Source organism: Phyllostomus hastatus, unplaced genomic scaffold (assembly GCF_019186645.2).
Source record: "Phyllostomus hastatus isolate PE091 unplaced genomic scaffold, TTU_PhHast_1.1 phas_contig_148, whole genome shotgun sequence".
NCBI lineage: Eukaryota > Metazoa > Chordata > Mammalia > Chiroptera > Phyllostomidae > Phyllostomus > Phyllostomus hastatus.
This window is the reverse complement of record NW_025333607.1, coordinates 22,938,328-22,952,061: the sequence shown is the minus strand read 5'-3', so window position 1 is coordinate 22,952,061 and position 13,734 is coordinate 22,938,328. Positions and strand designations below refer to the sequence as shown.

The following is a 13,734-nucleotide window of genomic DNA, read 5'->3' as shown; positions in this document are numbered from 1 at the left end:
GTGCTGCCGTATCCAGAGGAAGGGATCCCCCCCAGGGTGTCGCTGGTGCCGGGGGGACCCTGCTGGGGACGGCCTTGGGGGCCTCCTCCCTCCTCGTCCCCACCTCCCTTCACGACCACTCTCCGCTCCACTCATTAATTCCCCAGCACTGCCCCCCATCTAGGAAACGGGGGGCCCTCCAGGAGCTCACAGGCCCCACAGGGCAAGACAGTAGGCTCGACTGCCCTTAGCTGGCCGGGACCCCTCTTCATCGCCCCAGTGACCCCGGACGCCTCAGCAGCTGCCCCGCGGTTCTGCCTGCGCAAAGAAGTGGACGCATGCTGCTTTTCAAACCCACGCTGTCGAGTTATAATTAACAAGACGTGCGTACGTAGCACATGTTCAAGGAACACAGTTTGGTTATTTCTGGAAAATACGCACCCCCCCACCCCGAGCCATCCCACCACCAAGATGTCTTGGAGCCCCGCCCTCTCCCCACCCCCGCACCGGGTGCCAGATTCTCTCGTGGTTTCTAGACTTTTCTACCAATGGGAGCGCACTGCTTGAGCTCTCGGGGGGTCTGGCTCCCTCCACCCGTGTAACCACCTTGAGGTTCATCCACGCCATGTCCCGTGTCGAAAGTTCGCTCCTGGTGGTCGCTGGACAGTACTCCGCGGTGTGACCGGCTCGGTGGGCCCTTCCTCTGGGTGTGGACACTGGGCTTGTCGCCAGTTCGGGGCCACGGCCACAGAGCTGCTGCAAGCCCCGGGGGCAAGCCCTCGAGGACCTCCGGAGCTGGCCACGTGTCCGGGTGGGCGGCCTCCTCAGCTCTGCCAGCCAGACCCACCCCCCATCCCTCCCTGCGACCCAGTGCGGGAGGAAACAGGAAACTGGCTGGCCTGGTCTCGAACCTGCCCCTCAGCCGCCGAGGTGCCACCTTTGCTGTGTCGGGGTGGCCCCTCGCCCGCTGTCCTAAGGCTGCTGTGAGCACCCTGCCCAGCGCCACGGAACCGTGGCTGTTAGTAGTTTGCACGGCCCCGCAACCACTCCTTAGAAGCCACAGTCGGCTCCCTCCTGGATCTCAGAGCACCTGCCCTGCCTCCATGCGGCCCCCAGTCCCGGAGCAGGGACGGAGGAGTCCCAGGGGAAAGAGGGACTGGACGAGGGCTGGTCTCCAAGTTGGGGGCCAACCCCGCTGGGTCCTCACTGCACTCTGATGACTGTTTCCTAGGCAGGGCAGGGGCTGTGGCCCTGGAACCCCCTGGCATTTTCCTAATTACTTCTCGGGGGTCCCTGACGGGCAGCCCCGCACAGCTGACCAGAGGCTCTTTCATGGAAAGAGGGCAACTCCGTAGCCAACTCGAGGGTGGACGCAGGTGGGGGTGGAGAGCCGTCCACCCACCTCTGCCCGCCCGTAGGGCTCCAGGGAACCCAGGAGACCGGGCCCGAAGGAGCTGCTGTGTGCCCTGGAAGGTACGCAGTCCCGCGGGCAGCTTCACATGGGCCAGAGCCGGTCGCACGGCCGCAGCCTGCAGTCCTGTCTACGTGCCGCTGGTCAGAGCCCGTTGCATGGCCACCCCCACTCAGAGTGGGGGCAGGCCGGCCTGCCTTGGGCCAGAAGGCAGAGAGTGGAAATATCTGGTGACCGGCACTAATGACCGCTCCGCCAGCCAAGTGACCTCTGAACCCGTTTCCTCCTCTGCAGACCGGGGTGGACAGCAGCAGGCGCCTCAGGGAGCCCTGTGAGGGCTCAGTGAGAAGACCTGGGCGGCTCCCTCGGCCCAGGACGGCACACGGGCAGCTGAGGCAGAATTCAGATGCCCCTGCAGACGGCCCCCCGTGAGGCTGCGACCTGGAGCGTTAGGTCCAGCAGGGGTCAGCAGGCCTGGGCTCCTTCCTGCCTCTGCATACACTCAGCCTGCGCCTGGGCCCGCCCAGCGTGGTCAGCAGAGGCCGGGCCGCTCCCTGTGAACCGGCCCCTCCCACTTCCCAGGATCAGTGACCCCTCGGGCCAGGCATCCTCCCCATCCCGGTCCCCTGTACCCAGCCTCATGCACACTCATCCCCGAGACTTCCTACCCACCAGGGACCTCGCTGTGACGAAGTCGCCTTCTGTCCCACAGAGGTGGGGGTGGGGGGTCTGTGGAACGGGAAGGGGACTCACACCCGCTCTGCCCTGCGCTGGGTGCCTGGCCTGGCGACCTCACTTCCACCACCTCCTGACGGCCCCGAGATGACTCCAGTGTGGGCATCGTCACGCTGAGGACAGAGGACTGGGTGTGGAGCAGTTCCGTAACCTGCCCCAGGACGCGTGGCGGAGCAGTCGCTGGAATGTGCACCTAGGACTCTGGGACTGGCACCACCACCCGCGGCTTCGGGCTGTCCTCTGTTCTGACGCACTGACTCAGCCAGTACCCGCACGCGAACGCTCCCCCGGCCCAGTCTCGGTGTTCACCTGTGGGCCCTGCCTGCTGCTGGGGAGCTGCCCGGCTCCGGGAGCCCGGGGACCCTGCTGCGGTCCCTGCTCGGCCCCCAGCCTGCTGTGCAACTTTGGACAAGTCTCTCTCCCTCTCTGGGCCTCCGGCTCTCCACCCGAAAGTGGAGGGGCAGAACGAGGGGGTCGCGGGGTCTTTCCCACTCGAGGATGCTGTGACCCTGTCCCCCCGCACATCAAAGCCACTTCAGAGAAGGGTGGTGATGGAGGCATTTTCCGGAGGGCAGCTACCCCCTCGGTCACACTCGAAACCAAAAGTAGTTGTTTTTTAAAGACCGGCTGGGGAGTTTGTGACCCACAGCAGTCCTCTCTCCCCCTTGCTATTTATAGCAAATTCTGGTTTCCTCTACGGCTAAGCCTTCCTCCTCTGTAGGAGGGGAAGTCGGGCTCAGCCCTCGCTGGAGCTGAGGTCTCTGAGTCTGCACCCCACCAGACCCTCTCTGGGGCCCCGCTGGCAGGCAGATCTGGGTTCTGTCTCCAGGTGGGTGCTCCAGGAGGGTGTGGCCAGCCGGCTGCGGGCGGGGTCTCCCACCGAGCCAAGTGCAGCCACTGGGGCGGGGTGGGGCTGGGTGTTGGGACGGGAGGTCCAGGACACTGGACTTTCCACCCGGGACGTGAGGTCACAGCTCGGGTGGCTTCTGCAAACACCGATGCCTAGTTCCAGCCCTGGAGATGGAGGGGAACGGAACTCACCATCAGACCACCCCCGGAGGCGCTTCCAGGGCCTAAGGGGGTCTACCTCTCGGGGGTGTTGGTTTGCCTCTGGAGGTCCGTGACTGAGGGATCTGGGCCCCAACTCACTGCCGAGCATTTTAACGATGCGGTGTGGGAGCTTCCTGCCCCAGAGGGTGCCCCCCATCCCCCACCCAGACTCCCCAGGTTCCCAGCTGCCTGGCTGCCCACAGCTCCGGAGCAACGGAGACCCCAGAACCCTGGGGGAAGGGCCTCAGCTCAGGGCAAGAGGGGGGCCCAGACCCCAGTCCAGCTAGGGCTTCAGGGCCAAACACTGGGGAGTGAGTGTGTGGGTGTGTGCAAGTGAGTGTGTATGTGTGTGTGCGCGAGTGTGCAAGTATGTGAGTGTGTGCGAGTGTGCACGTTTCTGTCAGGCCAGGAGGGCCGGGCTGGGGTGGCAGGGAGGGCGTGCAGGCAGCCGACCTGGAGAGGGTCTGGGAGGAAGGACAGAAGGAAGCTGGGAGCTGGGGCGGGAACCAGCTGGAGAGGAGGCCGCAGCTGAGTGGCGGCTGGAGAGACTGCGGCCGGTCCCAGGCCCCCTCTGACCTCACTGACCAGAATCTCCCGAGCTGCGTTTAAGCCCCTGTCCTGCCTCTGCACCCCCCCCCCCACCAACCTCTTGGCCCGGTTTCAGCCTCCTCTTGGGGCTGCAGCGCCCAGGAGTCAGGGTTCGGGTCTCTAGCTGCCCTGCTGCTGCCCAGAGGCCCAGGAGCCCCTGCCGAGGGGCTGGCCTGGGGACCTGAGACCCTGACCTGCGCGAGTCCTGGGCCTCCACCTCCCTTGCCCCCGGCTCTGACACCCTGTGGCGCGGAGGGACGGGTGGGGCAGCGGCTCCGGTGCACTTCCCAGCAGTAAAGCCGCCAGTCGGAAAGGTCACCGGTTCTCGGCAGGCGGGGGGACTTTCTGGAGGCAGGAAACCGGCTCTGGAGCCCAGAGAGGCCCCCCAGGAGCGGGCGGGCTGCGGAGCGCCCCTCTGCACGACGCGGCCTTGCCATTGCTGCGGGGAGGGCTGCCCCTGGGGCAGAACCCCAGGTCCACGTGGTTCCGCTGCAGGGAGGGAAGGGCCCTGTGGGCGCAGAGCCTGGGTCTGCCGCTTCCGTGCGGGGCGAGGCCCAGCTGCCCTGTCTGCAAACCCGAAAGAGCGGTGACGCCGCCCTCACAAGGTGTGATGAGGGCGCAGTGAGAATGTGCCCGTGAGGCACCTTGTTCGTGCGGACGGTCCCTAAACGTGGTCTCCTCCTCACCTCTCGTGGGGCGGACGGGTTGGGGGAGAGAGCCCGGGACCTGACTCAACACTCTGCTGCCCCCCCCCCCCCCACACTCTGGCAGGCGGGCCTGCTGGCTCCAGAGACCGGCCTGTAGGTTCCCATGGCAGTAGAAGGCACAGAGTAGTCCAACCAGACCCCCTGCCTCCCCTCCTCTGCCCTGCAGGTGGTGCTCCCACTTTCCACCAGGATGGGGGGGGGGCGGTGACTCGCCCTTGGAGTTACCTTTGTGTTTGGTTTATGACGGGGTCTGGCTGCCGGCTGGTGCAGGGGTCTGCAGGGTGGGCAGGGAGGGGAGGAGGAGGGCACCAGCAGGGGCATCCGTGCCCAAACCGCTGACCCGGCTGCATCATCCCAGGGGGCCGCCAGAGGCTGGAGCTGGGCCGCGTGCCCTCCCCTCCCCCACAGAGCTCCCTGCGCATCTGGGGCTGCAGCTGGGTCCCCGGCTTGGGCCCCGTCCGGGGGAGGGAGCGGCAGAGGTGACGGGCCTGTGAATGGCCCCAATGTTGGGCCCTGGGAGGCAGGGAGGCGATGCCCGAGGCCCGGGTGCGGCAGGAGGGGAGGCAGACTTCTCGGAGCTCTGGCCTCCTCCTTGTCCTTTGTGCCCGCAGAAAGGAGGCAGCTGCACCCTTCCCCCGCCCCCCCCACCTCGCCCCCCAGCCGCCCCCCAGGTGTCAGCTGAGTGCCCCCTTTGTTCCCTCCTGTCCCCAGGGCGGCTCAGGCCTCCCACGTGGATCCCCAGCCCGCCCCCCAGGTCACAACAAGCGGAGTGTGGGGGCCCCCTGGGGTCACAAAGGTCTGGCAGAAGGGCAGCCCGCCTGGCCAGGGATTAACCAAAAGACAGGCTTTGTGATGCCGCAGGGTTGAGCTGGAGGGCGTCTCAAACACCCGAGTATCCTTCAGGGAAGGTCGCGGATTCACTGGAATACAGGGGGGCTTCCCTGGGGCTTTCAGGACCAAGGGCTGGTCGCTGTGTGTGCTGGGAAGGGAAGCTCTCGGCCTGGGGACCTGGGTTCTTACCCACGTTTAGCCACTAACTCGCTGTGACCTTGGGTAGTTCCCTTCTCTCGGTCCCAGTTTCCTCATTTACGAAACCGGGGTCCCCTCCAGGCCGAGGCTCCGGCGCGGTCTGCTCGGCAAGCGTGGATCCACCCCCAGGCCCGCCACTCCGACCGCCCCCGGCACGCGGGCGGACAAGCGCCAGGAGCTCCTTTTAAAGGCTCCAGCCCCGCCCCTGATGCTGGCACAGGACCTCGATTGGTCATCCAATCAGGGGGCGTGACTAGGGCGGGGTCTGGGCCTGAGCTCGGGGCGGGGCCTGGGCCGGGCCGGCCCCCGCCCCCTTTGTCCGCGCGGCTGTGCGCGCGGGTGGCAGCGAGGTGGGCGGTGCGCTCGGGCGGGAGGTGTGTGCGCCGGTACCGCGCTGTCCCCCCTGCGGTGCCCGCTCTGGCCGCCACCGCCGCCTGGGGCATTGGCCCCGGGACCCCTGACCCTGATCCACGCCCAAACCCTGGCGCCCGAGGGCCATGGCCGGCCAAGGGGACTGCTGCGTCAAGGTGGCCGTCAGGTAGGAGACAGCGGGCGCGAGGGGGTCGGGCTTTGTGTCGCGTGGCCACAGGGCCGCTGGGTCCCGAGCCTGCACGCCCTAAGGAAGGGCCGCGTGGACCCGCGCGCTGTTGGAAGGTGGCTTTGTTTGGGTGGTGATTTCGGGCCCCTCTTGGGAGCCCTTAATAATCAGAAAATCGAATAAACAAGGAAATCCGGTATTTCACACCCAGCCCTGGCCCAGGCGGAGAGTCTGTGTGTTTCCTCTTCGCCTCCCCACGGGGCTGCTGTCTCATACCAGGCTGTTGGGGGGAAATTTCCCCTCATCTACCCTAGTGGGCTGGTTCTGCCTTGGGTCCTGCCCGGCTGGCAGCACCCCCACCCCCGGAGCCTGCAGACAAAGATCAGTGCAGGGCTGGGAGTCAGAGGAGCCTGCTGGCTCTGTCCCAAGCAGACAGGGGGGCTGGGGACAGAGGAAGAGATGTCCCTGGGGTTCCACCGCAAGAGGCCAGGAGGGTGTGCCCGGTGTGTGCTGCTCAGGCGCTCCGATAAAATGGACCCGGGAGGGCTGCACGGACTTACCTGGGGTTTGAAGTGACACCCTGACCTTTGAGGTGGGGACAGGACACGGCTGGGGCTCCCACGGGGTGGCGCACACAGGTGCGGGTCAGGGAACATTGCAAAGGTGAGCTGAGCCACCGGTGCCCTTTGTTGGGTGGACGCCCTGCACACCACACCCCCTCTCGCTGTCCTTGCTCTGGGTTTGTCTCCTGGAGAGGGGTCCGTGGGTGGGAGAGGGCCGTCGGGGACCGCTCCCTGAGGCAGGGGTGCTGGACAGGGGCATCCAGCCCTGCCCGGCCCCGTGTGACGCATGGGGGTCTGGGGCCCAGGTTTAGGGTGGGAATCTGCGACAGGCGGTAGGTGACCCATATTCCAGGAGCCCAGGAAGGTCACCTAGACGGGGTCAGAGCTGCCTACGGAAAGGCGTCCCTCCTCCCGCCACAGGACACACGCCCTCCTCCTCCTCGCCAGCCCTCTGCCGCCCGGAGAGAGGGGGACGGCCCCCGGGCCCTGCAGTCCAGGGCGGCAGATGGAGGCACCCCAACCACTCACTAGGCTGCACCCAGGCACCCTCTGAGCTCAGCTTTGCCGGCCCCAACAGACAAAGGGGAGCCCGCAGGTGCCTGGTGGGCTGGCCGGCGGGTGGGGCCGGGCTGCTGCAGAGCTGACTTTGCAGCAGGAAGCGGAGAGGTCGAGGGAGGGAGGTGCCTGGGTGGTGGGGTGGCGGGAAGTGTGAATGTGGCATCTCCGGGTGGGGGGGTCTGAGTGCGCGGAAAAGGGCCCCCCCCACGGAACCGGGGGCGGGGGAAGGATTGGGTGGGGGGCGCCCCACCATGGGGGCTTTCCTTTAGACTCCATCTTGCACGGCGGAGCCGAACAAAGCCCCCTCCCCGAGGCAGGGTCCCCAGGCTGGACTGGGGCACGGCCGGGGGCAGGGAAGTCCCTCGGGGTTGGCACTTTGTGTTGAGGAGTGAGGACTAGCTGGAGTCCCTTCCCCGCCCCCACCCCGGCCACTAGAAGGTCCTTGGGTTGCTTTCCACAGAAAGGAGGCAGGGCCTGCCCACTGCACCCCGCTCTTCGGGGCCGCGGGCCTCATCCCGGCGTCCCGCTCGCGTTGCACGGCGAGCTCCGGGTGCCCCGCTCCTTGCCTGAGCGGCTGGTCCGGGTGGAGGGGTGGGGAGACTTGAGCGTCGGAAGAGCCAGGTCTCAGGGCTCCTGGCAGGTGAGGGCCCGCCCCTCCCCACTCACGCCCCAGCAGGAGTGCCCAGCCGGACACACGCCAGACCTCAATGGGCAGCCGGCCGTGGAAAGCGGACAGTGCCTGGACAGAAGGCAGTTTCTAATCAGAGAGCCGAGGGTAGGGCTGGGGCAGGGGGCAGTCCCTCGAGCCTTTAGGTCCCCTGCTAGCTCCCACCCCCACCCCCGGGAGCCTCTCTCGCCACCACAGGACTGGGGTGTGGGCCGGAGTGGACTGGGGAGGACCCACGATTTGGGATTGCTGAGAGCCTGCCAGCGCCAGGTGCCGCTTTCTCTCGGAACCTGTGGAAGTCCTTTCTCGCGTCTAACTGAAGTGCCTCCTGAGTCCTCAGGGGGGTGACTTGCTGTGAGCCGGCTCTTGGGGCCGGGAGGCCAGGAGTGGGACAAGGAGGCAGACGTGTGTGCGTGTGCGAGTGTGTGTGTGGTGGGGAGCAGGGGAGCTTTTGGCTGAGGGGAGACGTGCAGGGGTGCCCAGGCTGCTGGCGGGGAATCTCCCTGGGACAGGATCCAAGCTGGCCGTCAGCAGGTCACCGCAGGGCAGGCCCGGGCTGGGGCAGGGCCAGAGGGGGACTTTCAGGTTCTGGGCTGTGGGAAAGGGGGGAAGGTCCAGGTGCCCCCAGACGCCCCACCCCACGCCTCCCTGCAGTCTGGTCCCCCTGCCCCTAAACTGTCCGCACTGGGAGACTGCCAGGCCAGGCCAGGCCAGGCCAGCCCGGCAGCCTGCCTGCCACCCCCTCGTCCATCAATCCCCGTGCAGGATCAGGACCTAGAGCTGGCCTCCATCTGGCGCTGGGGTGTGGGAGAGGGGTGAGCCTGAGCCCCACCTGCCCCCCACCAGCAATACTGGGGCGACTAGGGGGGCAGGGGGAGGGGGAGGCTGTTAGGAAATGCAGGCTGGCATAGCTCAAGTTGGGGAAGGAAGCCAATCATACGGTATGTTTACTGAAGACCCTTCCAGGGCCCCAGCCTGGAGCCCCCACCCTGAGGGCCGCCCTCTGTGTGGCCTGACCCTTATCTCTGGTTTCCTTGAGCTTCCTTCCCTGCGGGGTAGCTGGGGACAGTGGCGGGGGAGTGGTGACACAGCCAGCCCGAGGCCTTCCGTGGACACCTTGGGGCGGAGCAGGGACTGGGAAGGGGACCCCAGGGACACCCACCGTGAGAGCACGGCAGCCCCGTCCCCCTTGGGTGCCCTCTCGCCGCCATCTTTCCCTCGCCACCCCCACTCTGCAGTCTTCGTGTCCGTCTGAATTTTGAATCAGAATTGGTGACTTGAGGGGAAGGAGAGGCTGAAGGAGACACAGACAAGTGTGCAAGGATGGGGGCGGGGCCCCGGCCAGTCGGCGCCAAGCAAGGCCACCTGTGTCCCGTGCACTCCCCAGCAGGACCCCCCCCACCCCGGGGGCCGGGTGGAGACCCAAGGCCCTGGTGGCGGCCCCCTGCTGCAGAAACCGGGTTTATGTCATCACAAGGAAGTGGACTGGAGTAACCGCAGGCCCCGGAAACCACGTGCCCTCCCCCACCCGGCCGCCTGGCTGATTGGAGCTTTTCAAACCCTCTGGGGAGTTGGGGCGGAGCCAGGGGAGCGGCACCCACACTCTTACAGCTGTGGGGGCAAAGGGCAGGCTGGGCCGTCTGGGCCTCAGCTTTACCCACCGCAGAATGGGGGCAGCCGGCAGGCTCCTCGGGAGTCCTCGCGAGTACAACGAAGCGTGCTTGGGCGGCGGCGCCGTGGCTCCAGCTGCAGTGACTGTTGGCCGAGACGTAGAGTCCCCCCCACACCCCCAGTCGTGAATGGGTGGATCGCAGGAGGCTGCTGCGAGGAAAAGGACTCTGAACCTCAGGTGGCTCTGCACCGTGGTTTCCACAGCCTCCCTCTGCGGCAGGTGTGTGCCCACGTCACCCCCGTGGGGCCCCGGGAGGTGCCTGAGGGTGTTCCCGTTGCAGAGGGAGGAGCCGGCTTGGAGCCCGGCACCGGCACCATCCCTGCCAGGCACACCCTCCTCACGCTGCTCGCTGCTGCGAGTCTAGAGTCTCAGTTCCTTCGAATGCTTTACTGCTCACGGCTGCCCTACTGTGCTCACGGCTGTCCGAGTGCACATGGCTGTCCAAGAGTACACACGGCTGCCCTACTGTGCACACGGCTGTCCAAGTGCACACGGCTGCCCTCCTGTGCACACGGCTGCCCGAGTGCACACGGCTGCCCTACTGTGCACGGCTGTCTGAGTGCACACGGCTGCCTGAGTGCACACGGCTGCCCTACTGTGCATGGCTGCTGCCCAATTGTGCACGTGAGGCGGTGCCGTGCGGGTGTGTGGTGAGGCCCGAGGGTCCAAGCTCCCCCTTTATGCAGCAGCTTTGCTGCACGAGGCTGCATGTTCCCATGGTCCCAGCTCCTAACCCCCACCCCCCTCCCTGTGTCAAGGGAGCTCTCCTTCCCCCGCACAGACGTCCCCACCCCCCTTTCCCAAGACCCTGGCCGGGGCGGTGGGGAGAGGCTCCCTGCCCCCCGCAGCCGGCCGCTCTAGGGCCAGGAGCCTGTTGCTTTGCATTCCTCAGCAGAGACGGTCCCCAGGGCCCAGTCCCCACGAGCTGTCCCCACCAGATGCAGATGCCATCATGACTCGGGGCGCTGCAGCTCAGCCTGACTCGGCAGCTCTGTCCCCCGGGAGGTCATGGGAAACCCCTGCCAGATGCCGGGGTGGGGGTGGGGCCGTGAGGCGCTGGGGCGGGGATGCTGGAGCGGCACGGAGCCGGGTCCCTGACCTGGGCCCGCCTCTTCCCAGGCCCGGCCGCGGAGGGGTCAGATGGGCCACCGTGTAGCAGGCTGGGGCCTGTCCGGGTCCCGGCTGCTGACCTGTCACTCCACTCGGCTGGTCCACTTCCTCCCTTTGCCTGTTCCGGCCTCTCTGGGGGTGCCCTGCGAGAGGGCTGGGATCCCTGGGGGCCCTGGACCAGGCGGGCTGCCTGTCCCTGGGCATGACTCTGGGCGACCTGAAAGAGAAAGGCCAAGGACCTCTCCCAGTGCGGAGCGGGGTCACAGTCCTGCACCCATGCTCCTGAGTCGGCACCCGAGTCTTCCTGCACCCTCGCCCCGTGCACCCGGGATGCGTTCAGCGGCAGGACTCAGGCAGAGAGCGCCGACAGACCCTTCCCCCAGGCCTGCCGGGACCTCCTTAACCGTGCCCTTTGACCCCCCAATACAAAGCCTTCTTATTTGGGGTTCAGAGCCAGGCGGGTCCTTTCTCTGCGGGCAGCCTCAGCCGGGTGGGCGGGGAGGGTCTGAGAGGCCGGGAGAAGGACCCTCCAGCTGCCTCTCCCCCAACAGCAGCCCTGCGGCTGGAGGGCCGGCACCCCACACACGACCCCACCGCCCGTTCCGGGGGGCCTGGCCTCTGTGGGAAGGTGCCTTCCCTGAGCGGAGTCCAACCAGCCAGACTCCCCTGGGAGGGCGGGGATGCAGGGCTGGCAGGCTGCCGCGAGGGGGGCGGGGGCAGCCGGAGGGGGATGTGCTGCTCTCAGCCTTGGTGGCGGCCGCCTCCTCATCCTCCTGCCGGTCCTCCCAGCCCCGCTCGTCCCGGTTCCGCGCTTCCCTCCTGGCCTGGTGGCTGCTGCTGGCAGGGCCGGTCCGGGCGTTCTCCAGGGGTCACTCTTCTCCAGCCGCCCTGCCCGACCTGGCGCAGCGCCCCTCCGAGTCGCTGCAGGTTCGCGCACGGGCGGGCCGGCATTTCATCTCCGCCGAGGCGAGTCCTGCGGCTGCGGGCGCGTCAGAGCCTCAGCCAAATGGGGGTCGCCCAGACACGTGCCTGGGCCTCCCTTGCGTAAGCGAGCTTGACCCAGCTCTCCCAGCCGTCAGGCACACCGGCGGCTGTGGCTCTGAGGAAGGGGACTGCAGACGGCCAGGCACCCCCCCTCCCGGGCAGCGGCATGCGGGCGGGAAGCTCCTTCTGCCGGCTTATCTAGATCCCCTGCTGTGGCCCGGTTCCCCTTTGATCCGGCTCCTCCGTGGCAGGGCACCGTGGTGGCTCATGACTCAGGGTGACGGCGGACTAGAGGTCACGGGCTGCTCCGAGTCCCTGCCACGTGTGCGCACACGCACACGCACACACACCCGTTCACGCCACAGCTCGGCTGCAGGCCGCCCGTGGGCTGGGCGTGGGTGTGCTCTGTCCCTCAGTCTGCAGGGCAGCTCACCCTGTGACAGGGCGATGGCCGTCCTCCCGGGCGGTCCCCCTGGCCTCCGGGGCTCCCTTCCAGGGTTCAGACAGGCGTCCGGGTCCCACAGGAGAAAGGAACAGACAGGCTCTCTCCCCTGGGGCTGTTTCCAAAGAGACTAGCTGGTTGTCTGGGCCAGCCTCGGGGCGACTCCAGCCAGGTCTCCGGCTCTCTCCTAGCCTTCGAGGGGGGCAGGGGGTCTCCCTACCCGGAAGTCCCAGAGGCACACGTTTCTCACGCGTGAACAGCCTCACGAGTGAACAGCGTGCGGGCCCTGCCCAGCCCTCCTCCTGGAGCGAGCTGGCCCCGGGGCTGATGGCGCGTGAAGGCCTTGTTACTGCTCAGCCCTGCGGCCTTGAAGCGGCTCATTCGGTTTCTCGCTGAGCCCCCACTGGTCAGTTGGGGCAGAGACTCCCGCCTTCCCCGGTGCAGAGCGGCTGGCGCAGTGTCCCGCGGAGAGAGAGGCGGCCTCGCTCCCGCTCCCGGGTGGTGCGGCGGTGACCGGGCGAGACAAAGGGGCCGAGGGGTTTGGGGCCCCAGGTGCCGGCCAAGAGAGGGTCGGGCCTCATCAGGACCACACGCCGCCGTCGTCCTGGCTCATTCTGTTAGTATCTCAGCGTCGGGGAGAGACCCGAGACTCCCTCCCTGGGCCGCGCCTTCAGGAGCTCGGGGGCAGGACCGGGGGCAGGCCGGTTAGAAGACAGGGGAGGGGCCCTTGCCAGCTGACTGCATGGGACAAATGTCACCCGAGACACTGAGCAACCCCCCAGGAGCCCAAGGTCACACTGGGCGGCGCCTGGGGGGCCGTGTCTGGCTGTCTCTGTGTCGTCACTAAGGGGGGTCGGGGGGTAAGAGAGTCGGCCCCGTCCTTGCCCCCCGTCCTGGGGCTGGGTGTGAGTGGGGCTCTCTCTGGGCACCATTTGCAGAGGGAGTTTTTCTCCTTGGCCGCCGCCTCCCTGTCTCCTCTGCCCTCCCCTCCCGCCCTGTCCTCGCGGCTCCCTGCCGGCGGAGGCTCAAGGACTAGCTGAGCTCAGCTCTTCCCGCGGGCTCCGCGCTGGGGGGTGTGCCCCTCTCCGGGGCGGTGGGGGTGGGTCTGAGAACCGCAGCCCGCAGCGGCCAGCTCCTGCTCCGCCAGGAGCAGAGGAAGCCCAGTGCCCGCCCCGGTGCCAAATCCTGCCGCTGAAAAGCCCTGGCTGGCCCTCTCTCCGCACCCCTGCCCGGCTCCCACCGCGCTCGGGCTGCGGGTGCCAAGTGGCACACAGACCAGGCTGTGTTCCGGGAGGTTCCGGGCCTTTCTGCGTGGGGCTGCCGGGCTGCCTCGCCTCGGATGGGAGGGGTTCGGGAGCGGGGAGACGCCTGAGAGGAGCTCCAGGGGGTCCGGAGGAAAGAGAGATGGGAGGTCTGGCCCACCCCCCAGGAACCCTCACCGACAAAACCAGGGAGCAGACCCGTCTCGGGCCGTAGCCAGCCAGTCCGAGGTTCCCAAATGCGGCGTTCAGTTACAGTTGTCCTTCCTCACGGACGTGCCCCCTTCAACGGTGCGCTGAGGCCAGCCAGAGCCTCACTCCCCTCGCCCCCCAGTCCTGGGTCTGGTCCGCAGCTCCTCGGCCTGTCCTGGAACGACCCGCAACCTGGCTTCCACACGGACCCCCCCACAACCCCCAGCGAGGAGCAGGGCCACGAGGGTAA

At 67.4% G+C, this 13,734-nt stretch overlaps 1 protein-coding gene across 4 annotated transcripts in view; it reads left to right on the top strand.

The window, feature by feature from the left end:
• The first annotated feature begins 5,837 nt into the window (after window positions 1–5,837).
• Window positions 5,838–13,734, top strand: part of KIF21B (kinesin family member 21B) — a 34,882-nt gene continuing 26,985 nt past the window's right edge. For all 4 annotated transcript variants that reach the window (XM_045860413.1, XM_045860407.1, XM_045860410.1 and 1 more), the window contains exon 1: window positions 5,838–6,037. In XM_045860413.1, the coding sequence (XP_045716369.1) occupies window positions 5,997–6,037 (41 nt within the window). In that variant the 5' untranslated portion in view covers window positions 5,838–5,996. The remainder of the gene's footprint in view (window positions 6,038–13,734) is intronic.